This window comes from Cicer arietinum, chromosome 1, assembly GCF_000331145.2.
Source record: "Cicer arietinum cultivar CDC Frontier isolate Library 1 chromosome 1, Cicar.CDCFrontier_v2.0, whole genome shotgun sequence".
Lineage (NCBI taxonomy): Eukaryota > Viridiplantae > Streptophyta > Magnoliopsida > Fabales > Fabaceae > Cicer > Cicer arietinum.
In genome coordinates, this window is record NC_021160.2 from 22,253,853 (window position 1) to 22,274,625 (window position 20,773).

The 20,773-nt window shown below is 26.1% G+C and overlaps 1 protein-coding gene across 1 annotated transcript; it reads right to left on the reverse strand.

Annotated features, from left to right (window-relative positions):
* Positions 1–8,452: 8,452 nt before the first annotated feature.
* On the reverse strand, positions 8,453–11,569 carry LOC101500147 (GDSL esterase/lipase At5g22810-like). The gene is made up of 5 exons (XM_004488276.3): positions 11,335–11,569; positions 9,968–10,098; positions 9,639–9,872; positions 9,025–9,280; positions 8,453–8,940 (listed from the first exon to the last, which is right to left on the reverse strand). The coding sequence occupies exons 1-5, from the start codon at positions 11,567–11,569 to the stop codon at positions 8,729–8,731; spliced, it is 1,068 nt and encodes a 355-aa protein (XP_004488333.1). The 3' UTR covers positions 8,453–8,728.
* Positions 11,570–20,773: the final 9,204 nt, after the last annotated feature.

Genomic DNA, 20,773 nt, shown 5'->3' on the forward strand with positions numbered 1-20,773 from the left:
AAAATATTAGTTAGAAACTATAGTTTATAATGTACCACATTATATAAAAGTGATGTTTAATTACTTACAAGTTTTTTCTCTAGACGTGCATATCCCATACGAGATTTTTTGTATGGGTGCGTCGGATTTTTTGCCCTCTCGCGATTTGCCTTACTTATATTCTATAAAAAAAAAATAACAATCGTGTAAAAATTTAAAATATGCTATGAATATAAATAATAAAGCACAAATGCTAATAAATTAATCACTTACCACAAACGCGGGGTATGAACGATTTGCTACAAATGCGCTCCATTCTTCATTTGATATATAATGTTTATATTTTTTTTGGAGCTTCAGCATTCATATTTCCTTCACGATCTTTTAGATAGCAATTTGAGAGGTGAGATCTAAAACTACGGTGTATTTTCGTGGCAACTTTCAACACGTAAGCCTTTCTCACCTCGCCAACAACAAAAGCAGTCTGCAAACAAAATAAAGATATCGTTTGAGTAAAGTATTTTAATGGAAAAAATTATAAGTAACAAAAAAGTTACTTGTATATCAGTCCACATTATATCTTTCGCATCCTTCAACGTCTTATCTCTTGAATCGTCAATTGTGATGGGGATATTTTGACGAACAACAGCCTTGCAAACATAGAACTGTTGGGGTTAATTGGCTGACCACTCTCATTCCATCCAACCTAATAAACTCATATAGTAAGTACATGCTTTCAAAAAAGATAAAAATAAAAAATAAAAAATAAAAAGCAAACAAAATATAGTATACCTCAAATTTTATGCCACTACTCCTTGCTTTTATGAAATTTTACCGTTTGACATCATTTTCATAAGTCTTAGGGTTGACAACTTCAATTGCTTTTATGACGTATATTTAGTAACTCTTTAAAAATATATTTTGTAAAAAATAAAAATAAAAATAAAAATAAAAATCTCAAAACTATAGAGAGATAACTGATTTTGATTGGCGAAAAAGGTGGAGAGGTGGAAGAAGTGTGCGTGTTGTGACTAAATTTTTGGCATTTTGAATTAGAAAGAGAGAAATCAATGACGTGTTTCATTTGTAAGTTTTTCTCTCTCTTCCTCGATAACAAAACTAGATCTATTTTCTTCCACTCTCTTGAACAATTGCTTTCATTTGTATCTAGTTCATAATAATTGATTTGTCACTGGTTAGTAAGATATTTTAGGTAATAGATAGAAGTGATGATCCTGAACATGGTTGAGGAGGGCAACCGTTTAGAGCCTCATATTTTTTAAGGATATTAAATTTGTGTTTTACTTAGTAGTTTGTATTATATGCATTAATTTTATGCATTAATTGTTTCAACTCATACATCTTGAACTTGCTTGTTTCCTTCATAGGTCAGAATCAGACTAACATACTCTTTGTTGTCTCCTTGTTGGTGCACTTGTCAAATTCTTGGAAGTGATTGCATTTATCATGAATATTATGGACTTACGATGCATCTTGTGCATCTTCTTCGGATCAGCATCCATCTCTTTCCTTGGAATCTCAATACCATAAGAATTATTTGGAGCAGTATAACCATCTTCCACCAAGTCCCAAAGTTTAGGATCTTGTGAAATAAAGAAACTTCTCAACCTGTCTTTCCAGTATTCAAAATGTTTTCCATAAACAAAGGTGGTTAATTGATGTTTCCTCCAGCAGCTTCTTCATTGAATTCATACATGTTGAACCTTTGGATCTTTCCTCAAACATTACAAAGTGTTCAACCTTGAGACCGAACTCTAATGTCAATTGAAGGTGCAAACACGAGAAGGAAAAGTTAAATTGTGTTTCACTAAGTTGATAATTTTTTTAAAAAAAAAAAGGTTCAGGTTCAGAGGTAGCAAACAATGAAAGTAAATAATTGAACACATAGATTTATCCTAATTCACCACTAACTTGGCTACATCCAGTCCTCTCAATCAAATGGCATTAATCCACTAATTCAAATACGTTGAATTACAATGCACTTGACCCTCTAAGGTAAGTCGTCTCCTAACAACCCCAAATTAAAGAAGGAACTAACCACTATTGGGTTGGATACAAAAGATTGGAACTTTAAGTGTTTGGTTATAATCAAGCAGATAATAATAATAACTCTGACACTCTAAGAAAAAACACTTAAAAAATATTTCTAACTTGAACAAGTGTTTCTCTCTTTGAACTCTAAGATAAATTTGAAATTTTGAGCTTATGAGTTCTTCTACTCTTTTCTGATTTTTGATTATCTTTTTCTTTAGCCTTGAGTATTTATTTAGAGATAAAACTAGGGTTCAATTTAGTTCTTGTTTAATTTTGAATTATATTTTCATTCATAGTTTGATCAACAATGATCTTATTCAAAAATAGTTCTGAATAAGATGTTTTTCTGATAAAGTATTATTTAGCCAATTCTTTATTTCTGAAAAAACTAATATGAGCAGTTCTTCTATAGGTTGATTCTATTTGTATTTTTTTTTAGATTGAGTTTATAAAATCTTTATATTGATTTTGTTCGTATTTTGTTCAGATTTAGTTTGTAAATTTTTCAGATTGAGTTTGTAAATTTTTCAGATTGATTATGTTCGCATTTTGTTGTAGATAAATATCTTGATCAAATATTCTTCAAATCTTTACCGTATATTCTTTTCAATTTGGTCAAATATTTTCTTCAGTTATAAATCTGAATCAAATCTTATTTAGATTTTCTTTAATTATAAATTTCAATCAAATCTTATTTTAGATTTTCTTCAATTATAAACCTGAATCAAATGTTATTTTAGATTTTCTTTAATTATAAATTTGAATCAAATCTTATTTTAGATTTTCTTCAATTATAGATCTGAATCAAATTTTATTTTAGATTTTTTTCAAAAACACGAATCTTCTTTCATACTTTGTGAAGTTAAATATATTGTTTTCATAAAATATTTTTGTTACCATCAAAACTCTAATTATAAACTACATCTGTGGTAACGTTTTAGTCCTTTATCTTTTTTTTTCCCGACATGGTCCTTTATTTTAATTTTAAGTGACAATTTGATATTTTATGTTTTAAAATTTCAACAATGTTATCCTTTTTTATACAAAAAATAAAAAAAAAAATTCAATTAAAACTCATAAAATTAATTATATTCTTCAATATAATACAAATTTCATCAAATTCGTAACGCAAATCTTCAAATAAACTCATATTTTCATACTTTATTTGATATTGTTCGGAATAAAGGACTAAATCGGGAAGAAAAAAAAGATAAAGGACTAAAACGTTACCTGAAATTAAGTTAAGGGACCACAGATGTAATTTAGCCTATAAACTAACTTAGTTCCAACAATATTATATGCATTATTTGTTTTCTCAATGCACGACTTAGAAAATAATTTTAACTATTCATGTTATTATTTCATTTGCTGAAAGAATTTTTTTGAATTGAAATTGAAAAAAATACTATTTGTGCTCTTTTATATAATAAAATAGATTAAATAGTCTCATTGTACTTATTATGTAACCACAATGATATTCAAATAGTTGTAAATATTAGAAAAATAATTAATTAGGCTATTATGAGTAGTTAACATTTTTGATAGAGTTATCGGTCAATATTCTTTATTTGTAGCTATTTAGTTATGGTTTATTATCATATAAACCTAAATTGTATTCTTTTACTAGTCAATAGAAATAATAATGACATTTATTCAATAATATGGTATCAGACGCAAAACAAAAAGAAAATTTATGTCCATACCTTCCGCACATACCTCCTCATTCATCGTTTCTTTTCATCATCGTCTTCAACCAATCACAAATTTTTTCTCCCTCCCTTCCTCCCAATTTCATCACAAGATGAACATTCACAACAATTTTTCTGATGTTCCTTTACAACCACCACCATCAACGATCGTTCAAGATCCAACCTTAAACCCCTGAAATCCTTATTCTCTACACCCCGGTGAGAATCCCGGCGCGGTTCTTATTGCTCCGCCCCTAAACGATCACAACTACTACAACTGGAGTCGCTCTATGAAATAAGCTTTTTCCTCCAAAAAAAAACTTTATTTCATCAACGGTAAGCTTCCACAACCGTCTACCACCAACAACGACTTCGATCTTTGGGAACGTTGTAATAACATGGTGGTTTCTTGGATAACTCGGACTCTCTCCCCACACATCTCCCAAAGTACTATTTGCATTGACAATGCTTTCGATCTTTGGAATGACCTCCACGAAAGATTTACGAAAGGTTACCATTTTCGATTCTCCGACTTGCTTCGTGATTTACATTCCATTAAACAAGATGAAAGATCCCTCTCTACCTATTTTACGGATATGAATATCATTTGGGATGAATTAGATGATCTAAGATCTACACCTTCTTGTACATGTTCAACTCGTTGTTCTTGCAAACTTAGTTTTGTTGTCCGCACCTACAAACATTATGAATATGTAATCTATTTTTTGAAAGGCCTAAATGATTCTTACCAATATGTTAGAAGTCAGATTCTTCTCATGGATCCTTTGCCTTCAATTACCAAGGTTTATTCTCTTGTTATTCAACAAGATATAACACTTATTCCTACTCATAATGATTCCACCATATGCGCTGTTAATTCTACCAATTATGGGCAAGGGAAAGGAAACCATAATTCAAGTAGGGGTCGTGGTAAAGGTACTCGAAACTATATGCTTTGTACTCCTTGTAATAAAACAAATCATACCATCGAAATTTTTTATTTTAAACATGGTTTTCCCCCTGGGTATACCTCTAAAAGCCAATCCACCAACACTAACACGATATCAAGCTGGCGATTCCATACATATTTCTAAAGCTGATTACAAATATTTGATTACTCTTCTTCAAACATCCAAGACTGAATTAATCAAACAAAACTCTAATGATACAACTCAACATGTTGTTTCTAGTATCTCCAAATCAGGTAACTATTATGATCCTCTTTCTTTTTGAATTTTAGATTCATGGGCTTCTGAACATGTTTGTTCCTTTATACAATCTTTTTCAACTATTAAACAAATATCTCCTATTTCAATAAAATTTCTGAATGGCAATACTATTACTACTCATTTCTCTGGAACTGTATATTTCGATTCATACTTGCATCTCACTGATGTTTTTTATAATTCAAATTTAGTTTAATTTCAATTTTTAAACTAACCAAAACTCTTAATTGTCAATTAGTTTTCTCACATTTGTCTTGTGATATTCAGGATTTACATACAATGAAGATGATTGGGCATGTTGAGTTATTAAACAACATTTACATTCTCAATATATCCCCCCAGAATCATTAGAATAAGAAACGGCCACCTAGACCACACTTCTTAAACTGTTGCCTTAGGTTTAGGCCACTTTTTTTTTTTGTTTTTCGCCACACTTTTTTGTTGTTGCCTAAACTGAAAAATGTTGTAGTGATTCTTGATAGTAGTATCACTTCTAATGTTGACAATTCTTGTATTACATCTGCTGTTTTGTCTTATATGATCAATAGTTGTATTAACAATGACGATTTTGATGTTTGGCATGTTAGGTTAGGCCATCCATCATGTGTTGTTTTACAGCAACTTTGTAAGAATTTTCCTTACATTTCTATGAATAAAAATCATGTTTGTAATAGTTGTCACTATGCTAAACAATGTCGAATACCTTTTAATCATAGTTTTACTACTACTTCTCATATTTTTGAAATGTTACACATGGATATTTGGGGACCCATAGGTGTTCCTTCTTTGCATGGGCATCGTTACTTTCTTACCATTATAGATGATTACTCTCGACACACTTGAATTCATCTCTTAAAACAAAAATTTGAAACTAGAACATGCATTAAGGATTTTATAAACATGGTTTCCACCCAATTTTCTGTAAAGATCAAAATAATTAGGTCTGATAATGGGGCTGAATTTTTAATGTCTTCCTTTTATTCTGATCTAGGAATTATACATCAAACTTCATGTGTAGAAACTCCACAACAAAACTCCATTGTTGAACGGAAACATAGAAATCTTTTGAATGTCACTAGGGCTTTATTGTTTCATGCTAAATTGCCTAAATGTTTTTGGTCTTATGCTTTGTCTCATGTTGTTTTTCTTATTAATCGATTGCCTACTCCTATTCTGAATAATTTCACACCTTTTGAAAAATTATACCATAAGCCATCAACCTTTCTTGACATAAAGGTTTTTGGTTGCTTATCGTTTGCCTCAACTTTTCTTCAAAACAGGACCAAGTTAGATCCAAGGGGAAAGAAAATGTGTTTGTCTTGGATGCAGGTTTGGCACAAAAGGTTATTTATTATTTGATTTACATAATAGGAATATTTTCATTTCTAGACATGTTATTTTTTATGAATATGACTTTCCTTTTCATAAAACAAATTTTGTTCACGCTTCCAATGATCCTAATGTTTTTAATTCTGAGATATCTATTACAAACGATCCTTTCAGTTTCCTTGATTTACCTCAATCTAATGCAATTGTTTCTCATACTGGTAACAATATGCATTCTCATGACAATTTTGATACTCATACCAATACATCTAATTTAGCTACCATGCCTAATGAATCTGATGTCATTACATATGATTCTACTCATGATAATTCTCAACTTGAAAACCAAGCCATTAGGAAATCTGATAGGCTTAAAAATCCTCCATCTTATTTGAATGATTATTACTTGAATAATATTTTGAGAACTGAATGTATTCCACATGTTAGACAATATCCAATCTCTGATGTATTATCTTACAATGGCATTTCATTTCTCATAAGCATTTCATTGCATCCATATCTACTCATTGTGAACCCACTAGTTATAAACAAACTATTAAAGATTAAGCTTGGATCCATGCCATGAATAACGAATTGGCAGATTTAAGCCCATTGGGTATAAATGTGTTTATAAAATAAAGTTTAATTCTAATGGAACAATAGAAAGGTATAAAGCTCGTCTTGTAGCAAAAGGATTTACTCAAATCAAAGGTATAGATTTTTTTTTATACTTATTCTCCAATTGCGAAATCAAAGGTATCTATTGCCTCATATCAAAACTGGATTTTACAACAACTGGATGTGCATAATGCTTTCTTGCATGAAAATTTAAATGAAGAAGTATATATGCAACTTCCCCTTAGTATTTCAACACATTCTCCTAATAAAGTTTGTAAAATTTTAAAATCTTTATATGTTTTAAAATAATCTAGTAGACAATGGTTTGCAAAATTATCTTCTGCATTAATCTCAAATGGGCTTAGTCAATCTGCCCATGATCATTCTATGTTCACAATGCAGAAGAACAATTCTTTTACCGTCTTATTAATTTATGTCGATGATTTGATTCTTGCAGGAAATAACATAGATGAAATCAATCACATCAAGGATTTTTTAAACCAACATTTCAAAATCAAGGATCTGGGCACATTGAAATATTTCCTAGGATTGTAAATAGCACGTTCAAAAACCGGAATACACCTAGGTCAGAGAAAATATGCTTTGGGAATATTATCCAACATTGGACTTCTGGCAGCAAAGCCCTCCTCCACACCAATGCAGAAACACACCAGGCTGATTAGCACAGATGGCACACCTCTCTCCGATCCAAAGTCATTTCGAAGATTAATTGGTCAACTCATTTATCTCACAACAACAAGACCAGATATTAGCTTCACCGTCCAACAACTAAGTCAATTTATGACTAAACCAACCACTAATCATCACGCGGCAGCTCTTAGAGTCTTAAAATATCTCAAATCAGATCCAGTCAAAGGCATCATGTTCCCTACAACATCAACACTTCAACTCAAAGCTTTTTCAGATTCTGACTGGGCTACATGTCCAGAAACTCGTAAGTGCATAACAGGTTATTGTATCTTCATTGGGGACTCTTTGATATCATGAAAGTGTAAGAAGCAAGCTACTATATCCAAGTCATCAATCGAAGCCGAATATAGAAGTATGGCCACCACAGTTTGTGAACTACAATGCCTTTCCTATCTATTACAAGATCTCAAAGTTCCAATTATTACTCCAGCTCTTCTTTATTACGGCAACCAATCCGCTCCCCACATCGCCAACAATTCTTCTATCTATGAAAGATCCAAACATATTGAAATCGACTGTCACATTGTGAAGAGAAACTACAACAACAACTTTTCAAACTTCTGCCTATCACTTCTTCTCAACAGCTTGCTGATGTTTTCACAAAATCTTTAGATCCTAATCTTTTTAACACTTTAATAAGCAAGCTAGGAATGATTAACATACACTCACTAGGTTATCGGGGGCAATTAGAAAAATAATTAATTAGACTATTATGAGTAGTTAACATTTTTGATAGAGTTATTGGTCAATATTCCTTATTTGTAGCTATTCAATTATGGTTTATTATTATATAAACCCAAATTGTATTCTTTTGACTAGTCAATAGAAATAATAATGACATTTATTCAGTAATATCAAATGCATCGTTTTATTGATAAGTCAAGTACATAAAATTTTAGGATCGACCTTGGTAATAAATGCATGAAATAGTAGTGAAGCATACAAATACATAAAGTTTAGAGAAATATAGCATATGTTTGGTAATGTGGTGTGCAAATACAAACGCACGATTATTTCAATGCTACTAGCTAGTTGCAGCTTCTTTTATTATCTTTTACAGAAACCAGGTTCATACAACAAGTGCTGCTAGCTACCATCATTTTAAGATACCAAATCTGAGTATGACTAGAGAAGTGTTCGATTAGTATTTATAAGGGAGCTGAAAATAGGAATCACATGATCAAATAAAAACTTGTTTGCAGCTTGTGAAGTGTGGTAACCATCCCAAAATACATATTCAGACGCATTAGCACATGTTCCTATGGACTTTTGATTGCAGAATATAGCAATCTCTATCAAGCCTGTTGCACAACAAGCCTTCCTTGATTCAAAAAATCCTGTGACAAATTAAAAAATCTTAGTGGTTCATAAACCATAATAAGATAATAACTAATTAGACTTTCTAAAAATAGGCTTCATACCATAATCAGTAGGCTTGGTGATAAGTTTATATAATGGTTCATAGATATCAAGGATAACCAAATTGAGATTAGGAAGCATTTTTAGCAGTTTCTCAGAAGTCGAGTTGAGCTTTATATTGTAGTCAATAGCGACATTGTTTAGCATTTCCACACATTTGTTGCTGTGAGGGGAAAATAGGGTGATGATAAAAGGCAAGCAACCTATCGGAGGTAATGTTGATACAGCAATCTTCCTTGCTCCTAGTGCATATAATTTCTGTCACATACATGATTAGAAGTTAGTTGTGTCTCTAACCATAGGCAGAAGGAAGACCGTCCACAACCTTATATAAAATAATATTAACTATTCTTGTTATTGTTGTATCTATTGGCTTTTTCTTTCTAAATTGAAATTATTAAAATATTGTTTGTGATTTATTATGTTATAACCATGGTTTTAAATTGCGGTTGCAGTTATATTACAAACTTTTACATTGTGAGAAAATGCGGCTAATGCGGTTGCAGAGACTTCAAAATCTGCTATATTGCGACCACAATTGCCGTTACAAACCGCAATTTAAAACCATGGTCATAAGATTCTATAAGGTAAGATGTAAAGAATGATATGAGCATGCCTGGATGAAATTGGAATAGCATTGTATAATAATGTTTGAGAATTGATCATGCGTAAAGACTTTGTTGAGAAATGGATTTAGGTAATAATTTTGTGCAAAATCACCGGTCCCAGCGACAACAACATATACTGCATCAGCTATAATTGATGATGCACTTGATTGCCCAACTGCTTTCACCAATTCCTTTTGACAATCTGAGTAGTATATCAATTGTTGGTTTAATGAAAGTGTACGCTACACCAAAGAAACACACACATAAACACTTACTGATTAATATATTCATGTAACATGGAGTAAATAAAAGAAATTTTTGTGTTTTAGACATTTACGTATAATGTGGCTGTAGACTGGTGGTAACCAGTACCATATGATGCAAAGTTGGCACCATTCAAGAGGTTTTTTCCTTTGACTTTTAAGTTGAGGTAAGCCGGTTGGTAAGAGGCAAATCCAACAATTTCAGCTGCAATGAATATAATATAGATCACATACATATGGAATTAGAGAAAGTATCATAGTTTTAAATGGTGGTATGCAATTGCAACTGCTGCCAAAGTTTTAGAGGTTACTATAGGCGTTGCAACTACAATTGCAGGCATATCAGTATTTGACTGCACTTTGCTGCAATAGAAAATTAATAGCCTGAATAAAAGAGTAATTTAATTAACAGTACATGTTTACTTTGAAGTTCACATAGTAAATTTAAATTTAAAGTAAAAGTAATAACTTTTTTATAAGAAAATGGACTTTGCATGGAAGCAAGGTTCCTCATACTTTTTTTATTTCCATTTTGTCGTTTGAAATTTACGTCATTTTACCTTATACATCTTAACCTATTTTATAAAAGTCATGTGGTTTCTTTTTTTTTTTTTTTTTTTTATAATTATACATTAAAAAATATTTTTAATAAGTAACATAAACAAAATATAGTTTGTCAAATATACGTATGAGAAGAGTTACTCAAACATAAATTATGTTTATTAATGATACCTAGTGCTCATTTTTTGAAGAACACCTATAGAATAAAACTGATTGATCACGTGTAAAAATGTGATTAATTCAATTGAATAAATGGTTATTCAAATCACAATAAAAAAAATGGTTAAATTGACTACATAATTAACCATATTTTTAACATTATTTAAATTAACTATTTATTGAATTGCATTAACCAAATTTTTATACACAATTAACTAATTAACTAAACGTCTAATGTGTATGATAAAGTGGGCAAAGGTAGTGCCAGAATTGAGTTGATGTAGGAATTTTACAAGCATAAAATTATAAAATTATGAATTTCTATTCACTTATATGAAAAAGTAATAAGTGATTTTATAAAAAAAAAAAGAAATATATCTAAATTTTACTGGTTATTAAAAATTTTAAACGGTATGATTAAAATATTGAAACAATTTTTCAAAAAATAAAATATTGAAACAATGAATATCATGGAATTCACATATATCTAGCCTTAGAAAACACTATAAAAACTTTCATAAGTATTAGTTCACTGTTATTTATAAGGTATAAGCCCATATAAAGCTATTGTTCTGAAAATGGGTGTTTATAAAATATTTTTAAATTAGGTTAGAGCAAACTCATTTTGAGGAAACATAGTTTTGAAAAGTGAGATTCAAATTCAAAGTATTTTTCAAAAAAGTCTGTAATTAAATAAGAATTTGAGTGGAAAGAAAATCACATGCAAAGTCTATGGTAAGTTTTCCATTGGAGAATCTTCCAGTTGGAGTGTGAGTGACAAAGTCTCTTCCGTAGGGAAGGAAGTTTGCTTTGGCAATAGAAGGTAGATTGTTGCCATTGCCAACATCAACAATAGAGTCTCCAAAGATGAACAATGCAGGAACTAGAGGTTCTTCCTTGGTCACCACAGCAAGAAGAAGAAAAAAGGAAGTAAAGAAAAAACTTGAGTAGCCCATGTTTTTTCAGTTCCTCACACAAGACTATGGAATATTGAGAATACATACTTTGGCATTTAGTCTTGTCCTTTTAAAGTGGTGCCTAGAGTTTTTTTTTTTTCAATTTATTTTATTCAAATACTTGCTTAATAATCACAAGTAAAAATAAATAGTGTTTGAGTACACTAACACACACATATATATATATATATATATATATATATATATATATATAATTTACTATTTAAAAAATATATTTTTATTTTGTTGTTTATCTTTGTTAGTTTGTTTGAATTTTTTATACACTAAGCTCTAGAGTGAAATATAAAGTTTAAATATCGATGTATTTAGTTAAAAATTAAGTTTAGATTCGTCAACTTTTCGACTATTAATTTCGCTTATATTTTATTTCAGATGAAATATGTATTTAAGCTTATGACTAAATAAATCGATAAATCACCCACTAAAATATCTTTACCTAGACGGTGGAAGTTGAATTCACAACCTTACGATATAGTTACTTAATTTAGACTCTATTTGCCAAAATTTGATCTATTAATTTTGAAACTTACATCTAAGATGCATGGGAAAAAATAATTCATGCAATTTTAGATTTTATTATTCTGAAGTTTAATTTGATATAGAGGACGTAGAAATTACAAATATTTATGAAAGAAAAAATAAATATAGAATTTCACATTGTTTTCTAACATGATAAAATCAATTTAAAGATATTCATTTGTGTCTTATTAATATATAAGTATTTTATTTGACTTAAAAATAAAATTAATTGTATTTATTTTAATAATAAAATGAGTTGTATTAAAAAATACATTATTAATAATAGTTTGTGATGTGTTAAAGCATCTTCAACGGTGAACTCATTATGGATTCATTATATATGAGTGAGTGTAACACATCATATTGAAGCAATTTATTCATTTTTTATTTTAACTCTTAATAAGTATATTAAGTCCCACAACTTTAATTCATATATTAATATTTTATTTTATAACAACTTAAAATATTAATTTAAATATTTTAGTTAATATTATTATATATTATTTTAATTTAAAATTAAATTGAAATTAAATTTTTATAACAATAATAAAAATAAAATATTAAATACATGACATAAATAACTAAAAATGATAAAAGTAAATTAATAAAAAAAATTAAAAGTCGTGTGGTTTTTTTTTTTTTTTTTTTTTTTTTATAATTATACATTAAAAAATATTTTTAATAAGTAACATAAACAAAATATAGTTTGTCAAATATACGTATGAGAAGAGTTACTCAAACATAAATTATGTTTATTAATGATACCTAGTGCTCATTTTTTGAAGAACACCTATAGAATAAAACTGATTGATCACGTGTAAAAATGTGATTAATTCAATTGAATAAATGGTTATTCAAATCACAATAAAAAAAATGGTTAAATTGACTACATAATTAACCATATTTTTAACATTATTTAAATTAACTATTTATTGAATTGCATTAACCAAATTTTTATACACAATTAACTAATTAACTAAACGTCTAATGTGTATGATAAAGTGGGCAAAGGTAGTGCCAGAATTGAGTTGATGTAGGAATTTTACAAGCATAAAATTATAAAATTATGAATTTCTATTCACTTATATGAAAAAGTAATAAGTGATTTTATAAAAAAAAAAAGAAATATATCTAAATTTTACTGGTTATTAAAAATTTTAAACGGTATGATTAAAATATTGAAACAATTTTTCAAAAAATAAAATATTGAAACAATGAATATCATGGAATTCACATATATCTAGCCTTAGAAAACACTATAAAAACTTTCATAAGTATTAGTTCACTGTTATTTATAAGGTATAAGCCCATATAAAGCTATTGTTCTGAAAATGGGTGTTTATAAAATATTTTTAAATTAGGTTAGAGCAAACTCATTTTGAGGAAACATAGTTTTGAAAAGTGAGATTCAAATTCAAAGTATTTTTCAAAAAAGTCTGTAATTAAATAAGAATTTGAGTGGAAAGAAAATCACATGCAAAGTCTATGGTAAGTTTTCCATTGGAGAATCTTCCAGTTGGAGTGTGAGTGACAAAGTCTCTTCCGTAGGGAAGGAAGTTTGCTTTGGCAATAGAAGGTAGATTGTTGCCATTGCCAACATCAACAATAGAGTCTCCAAAGATGAACAATGCAGGAACTAGAGGTTCTTCCTTGGTCACCACAGCAAGAAGAAGAAAAAAGGAAGTAAAGAAAAAACTTGAGTAGCCCATGTTTTTTCAGTTCCTCACACAAGACTATGGAATATTGAGAATACATACTTTGGCATTTAGTCTTGTCCTTTTAAAGTGGTGCCTAGAGTTTTTTTTTTTTCAATTTATTTTATTCAAATACTTGCTTAATAATCACAAGTAAAAATAAATAGTGTTTGAGTACACTCACACACACATATATATATATATATATATATATATATATATATATATAATTTACTATTTAAAAAATATATTTTTATTTTGTTGTTTATCTTTGTTAGTTTGTTTGAATTTTTTATACACTAAGCTCTAGAGTGAAATATAAAGTTTAAATATCGATGTATTTAGTTAAAAATTAAGTTTAGATTCGTCAACTTTTCGACTATTAATTTCGCTTATATTTTATTTCAGATGAAATATGTATTTAAGCTTATGACTAAATAAATCGATAAATCACCCACTAAAATATCTTTACCTAGACGGTGGAAGTTGAATTCACAACCTTACGATATAGTTACTTAATTTAGACTCTATTTGCCAAAATTTGATCTATTAATTTTGAAACTTACATCTAAGATGCATGGGAAAAAATAATTCATGCAATTTTAGATTTTATTATTCTGAAGTTTAATTTGATATAGAGGACGTAGAAATTACAAATATTTATGAAAGAAAAAATAAATATAGAATTTCACATTGTTTTCTAACATGATAAAATCAATTTAAAGATATTCATTTGTGTCTTATTAATATATAAGTATTTTATTTGACTTAAAAATAAAATTAATTGTATTTATTTTAATAATAAAATGAGTTGTATTAAAAAATACATTATTAATAATAGTTTGTGATGTGTTAAAGCATCTTCAACGGTGAACTCATTATGGATTCATTATATATGAGTGAGTGTAACACATCATATTGAAGCAATTTATTCATTTTTTATTTTAACTCTTAATAAGTATATTAAGTCCCACAACTTTAATTCATATATTAATATTTTATTTTATAACAACTTAAAATATTAATTTAAATATTTTAGTTAATATTATTATATATTATTTTAATTTAAAATTAAATTGAAATTAAATTTTTATAACAATAATAAAAATAAAATATTAAATACATGACATAAATAACTAAAAATGATAAAAGTAAATTAATAAAAAAAAGCTAACAGTCATATGTTAACGAAAAGAAAATAACAGTTGTAAATTTATTATTATTAAATTGTGAAAGTATCAAGTATGTCAGATTGTCATCGCCAAAAACTAAATTTTATTTAATTCAATATGTGTGAACAAAGATATTTAAAAACAGTTGGAGATGCTATTAGGTGATTGAAATATAATAACTAAAAATATAATAAATAATAATAATAATAATAATAAGTTGAAAATATTATTAATAGTTGTTGAGAAAATACTTTTCTAAAAAGAATAGACTAAAGTCATAATTATTTAATGACATTAATTTGAATAGTCTGTTAAATAAATTTTATCACATTCACTTTAATTTGTTATGCATTTTCTACTTAATGTTGCGACTTTTGCAAAAACTTCGATCGATCACAATTTCAATTAAATTGTGGAGTTAGCAGGTTCCATCGATCACAACTTTTTAATTATTTCTCTAACATAATTTTGCGTAACAAATTTGATCGATCACAGTCTCCTAGTTCAGTGTTCATACGCGTAGTAACATGGATTATATGGGAGATAAATAAACGCAGAAACTGACGTGTTTATTTAATAGTTTTTAAATTTTAATTAAAAATATTTTTTTTTTGTATTTTATATATTTTGTAATCTATTCAATTTTTATCAAAAACTTTTATATAATCTTTAGGACATTTATTTATAAATATATTAAATATGAATGATAAGGGTTAGAGTGACATTTTATTAAAATTTAATATAATTTTTATTGAAATTAAATACATTGAACATAGTAGAAATATATATGTCAAAATAATATATAATTTAGTGTGTACACTTCTTGTACACATATCTCAATAGTTAATATATAAAGGAAGTGTAAATATTTATTTGTTAATTAATAATAATAGTGTAAGATGATCGACCACTTTGGGCATAAGCAACCAACTTATATTCACGTTTGCATGTCTTTGTCTTTTATATATATATATATATATATATATATATATATATATAAAAGAAGATTTGAGATTGACAAAATTTTAATAGGATGATTTTCTTCAATTAAGTTTGAAATATTTATTAATCTAATTTATAATTTATAAAAAAATAATTGAACTATAACTTTTATGATATCATTTATAAAAGTTAGTTATTTGATACATAAATGTAATAAATTTAAATTTACGATCACTTATTATTACAAAAATATATAATATTTATTCTCATGTGATACACACGACTCCAAGAGTCATATTTAATATATGAGAATGAAGAAGAATGAATTTTTATAACACATGTCAAATTAAAATAATAGTAAGAATTAATTACTTAATATATGAGAATGAAGAAGAATCAATTTCATATATACGGTCATTCCGTTGCTAAAGCAACGGAAAAAACTAAAATCAACAATATTTCATAAGGATTTTATATTATATAATTACTGTGATATTATTTACATACAATGCAAAAGGCAACGGAAATGATTAAATCTAACAGTTAATTTTTTTTCCACAACCTTAGAATATAATTACTCACTTTAGTAGTTGCTAAAATTTTATCTATTAATTTAGAAACTTACCTGCAATTTTAAATTTTATAAAAAATATTTATGAAATAAAAAATAAATATAGAATTTCACATTGCTTTATAACATGATAAAATCAATTTCAAGATATTCATTTGTATCTTATTAATATATAAGTATTTTATTTGACTTAAAAATTAAAATAATTATATTTATTTTAATAATAAAATGAATTGTATTAAAAAATATATTATTAATAATAGTTTGTGGTGTAGTTAGATGATTTAAAATATAATAAATAAGAATATAATAAATAAAAATAATAATATGAAAATATTATTAATAGCTTTTGAGAAGATATTTGTCTCATTTATTAGTGAGATTAATTTGAATAGTCAACTTTTATTAACTAAATTTTATTTAATTATCTTTTATAAAAAATATCGGAGAGAGTAATAAATTATAAAGAAAGATACAATTTATATACATTGTTCTAGTTTTTAATTCGATGAATTACAGTCACATTAACCATTTTTAAAGTATTAATTATTTAAATATATTAATATAACTTTTTTTTTATAAAACTAGTTGGGAATGTAACGTTGTATCAAACTACATGCACACAGGCCATTTTTAAAACATGTAAATTTCTAAATTTATAAATTTAGGTTGATGATTTCTAAATTTAGGTCGAGAATTTAAACGTAGAGTTGATCGATCACAATCACTTTAAATCATTTGTAAATTTTTATAGATATAAGTTTCTAAATTTAGGTTGCAGACACTCCTAGTAACTTTTATCTATCGATCACAATCTAACGACTCGATTACAACCTTATTTAATTTGGCAGTTTCCAATATTTAAGTTGCTGTCTGTTTCTGATATAATTGCAACCTTGAAAAACAAGTTCGATCGATACATCACAATCTCATAAACCATCTCGATTCCTCTCCATTTCTGACCATTCTTATAAAATTTGATTGGATATAAAAATGACTTAACATTCTTATATTTTAATTTTTATTATTTTAATTAATATCTTTTAAATATAAATAAAAAATATATGTTTTTTTTTGTCGTTTTATATTTTTTTATCCATTCATTTATCAATTTTATCAAAACATTTATTTATAAATATATTAATTATGGAAGGTAAATGTTAGATAATAGATTATTTTTATTAAAATATAATATATTTTTCATTGAAATAAATATATAAAAGGTAGTGAAAATATATACATCTAAATAATATATAATTTATTTTATTTTTTTGGATAATTTTGTGTGTACATCATTATACACTTATCTCAATAATTAATATTTAAATTTTATTTTTTTTATAAATATTTATTAATTAATTAATAACGGTATAATATGAGGCAGCACTAAATACACATAATTCTTACACAAAAAAAGATTTGACACAGAAAACAAAAATTAATAGAGATGATTTTCTTTTTTCAAATATTTATTAATCCAATTTATAATTTATAAAAAATTAATTGAATATTATAACATTTTATACTGTTATTTATAAAAATTAGTTATTTGATACGTAAATGTAATGCAATTTAAATTTACCATCACTTGTTATTACAAAAATATATAATATCTATTCTCATGTGATACACATGACTCCAAGAGTCATACTTAATATATGATAATGAAGAATAATCAATATTTATAATATATGTTAAATTAAAATAATAGTAAGAAATAAACTTTATTATATGTATGTAAAATAAAATATATTAAAATAATTTAAAATACATACCATTAATTTTTATAATACTAAAAATGAAAATTATATGTTTTATTTATTAGTTTTTTAATTAAAATTTGTGACACTTAGTTTTTAACTTAAATGTAAATTTCTAAATTAATGTAGATTAGTTATAATATTATATTCTCAATTAATATCAAGGAGTAAATGGTGAATGTAAAAGAATAAAAAATTTAATATAAATATGTTTTGGAAAATTAATTTGTAAAATAGTATTATATACAAAGACATAGATATATAATAGTACTTTTTATAATATAGTTATGAGTCAGAGAGTTTAATTAATTAATATTAGTATATACGCACATTATTCCGTTAACGAAAAAACTAAAATCAACTATTTATCATACGGATTTTATATTACATAATTACTGTGATATTACTATTTACATATAATGCAAAAGGTAACGAAAATGATTAAATTTGATAGTTAATTTTTTTCCACAATCTTAGGATATAATTACTCACTTTAGACTCTAGTTGCTAAAATTTTATCAAATAATTTTGAAACTTACATATAAGATGCATGGGAAAAAATAATTCATGCAATTTTAAATTTTATAAATTATCCTGAAGTTTAATTTGATACAGAGGATGTAGAAATTACAAATATTTATAGAAGAAAAAATAAATATAGATTTTACATTGCTTTCTAACATGATAAAATCAATTTCAAGATATTCATTTGTGTCTTATTACTATATAAATATTTTATTTGACTTAAAAATAAAATTAATTATATTTATTTTAATAATAAAATGAGTTGTATTAAAAAATACATTATAAATAATAGTTTGTGGTGTAGTTAGATGATTTGAAATATAATAAATAAAAATAATAATGAGAAAATATTATGGATAGTTTGTAAGAAGATATTTGACTCATTTATTAGAAAAGAGTATCATAATTATTTAGTGACATTAATTTTAATAGTCAGCTTTTATTAACTAAATTGATCTAATTATCTTTTATATAAAAACGACCAACAGTAATAAATTATGAATAAAGATAAACATTATATTATATTGTAAATTTAACGGATTACAATCACATAAACCATTTTATAACTATTATTTATATATACATTAATATAATTTTATTTAAACTAATTTTAAGTTAAAGAGCGGAATTTAACGTTGTGTTTGATCGATCACAATCACTTTAATTTTGGTATGCATTTATAAATTTAAATTTATAAATATAGGTTGCAGACTTTAACGGTGTGTGAGGGTAATTGCAACTTTGTAAGAGCATCTACAACGGGAGTGAAAATGAGTTCGTCCGCCAGTGTGTAATTACTTAACTTCCAGTTTTTTGTGGGTTCACCGTTGGAGTTGTGCCAAGGTATCATCACGGTACTGTCACGAAGGAACGGTGCTTCACATCAGTTACCTTTTTTTTTGTTTTTTCTATCTATTTTCACAATTTAATAATAATATAATTATAACCGCTACCTTTTACTAATTTATTATTAATAATAAATTTATCATTTTTTATATTAATTTATAGCCGTTAACTTCTTTTTAATTTATTAAATAATAATAATTTTGTAACCATTAGCTTTTTTTAGTTAATATACCACCATTAGCCTTTTTTTTCTCATTTAATTACGATTGTTAACTCATTAATAGAAACAATTTGTTACTCATACTTTTTCTTCACAATTTTTGTTACAGAAGTTTATTAAAGTTTTTATTAACGTATTTTTTTTTATTTATTTTTCCATTTAAATTAATATTTTAAGTTATAATAAAATTAAATATTAATGTATAAATTAAAGTAATGGAATATAATATGATTTTTTAAAAGTTAAACTGTAAAAAATGAATGAGTTGATTTAAGGTGATGTGGCATAGTAGAACTTGAATCATGTTGAGTTCACCGTTGGAGTAGAAAATGAGTGAATTGCTTCAAGATGATGTGGTACAGTGGACCCCATCTAAAGAACCCATATTGAGTTCACATACCATTCTTCAATTTCTCTCTATCTTTTATTTAAGTTTATTTTTTAATTGATATATATTTTTTAAATATAAATTAAAAATATGTTTTTTCATCCTTTTATATTTTGTTATCAATTTTATCAAAAAAAAAATTATATAATTATGTTTAAGATATTTATTTATAAATATATTAATTATGGATGGTAAATGTTAGATAGTAGACTTAACTTTTTATTGAAATTTAATATAATTTTTATTGAAATTAAATATATTAAATGTAGTAAAAATATATACGTCACATGGAATATTCTTTTTTTTATATGATTTTCACACAATTTAGCAAAAATATATAGGATATTTAATATATTCTTTTAAATAATTCACATGGAATATTCTTTTTTTAAAAAAAAAATAATTTTCACTTAATTTAGCAAAATATTCAGTCAAATTAAATAAATCATGTTATACACAAATATACTTTTCAAAAACTAATAAATTGAATAAAGAACAAAATAATAACAACCATATTATAAATTAATGAAAATAAAAATAAAAATA

Bases quoted from the DNA above. Each gene is read 5' to 3' on its own strand.
- LOC101500147 (XM_004488276.3), bottom strand. From the start codon at position 11,569: ATGGGCTACTCAAGTTTTTTCTTTACTTCCTTTTTTCTTCTTCTTGCT. The intron at 10,099-11,334 runs GTGATTTTCTTT...TATTCATTGCAG, and splicing joins ACTTACCATAGACTTTGCAT to CTGAAATTGTTGGATTTGCC. The intron at 9,281-9,638 runs GCATGCTCATAT...TGTATGTGACAG, and splicing joins GCTATTCCAATTTCATCCAG to AAATTATATGCACTAGGAGC.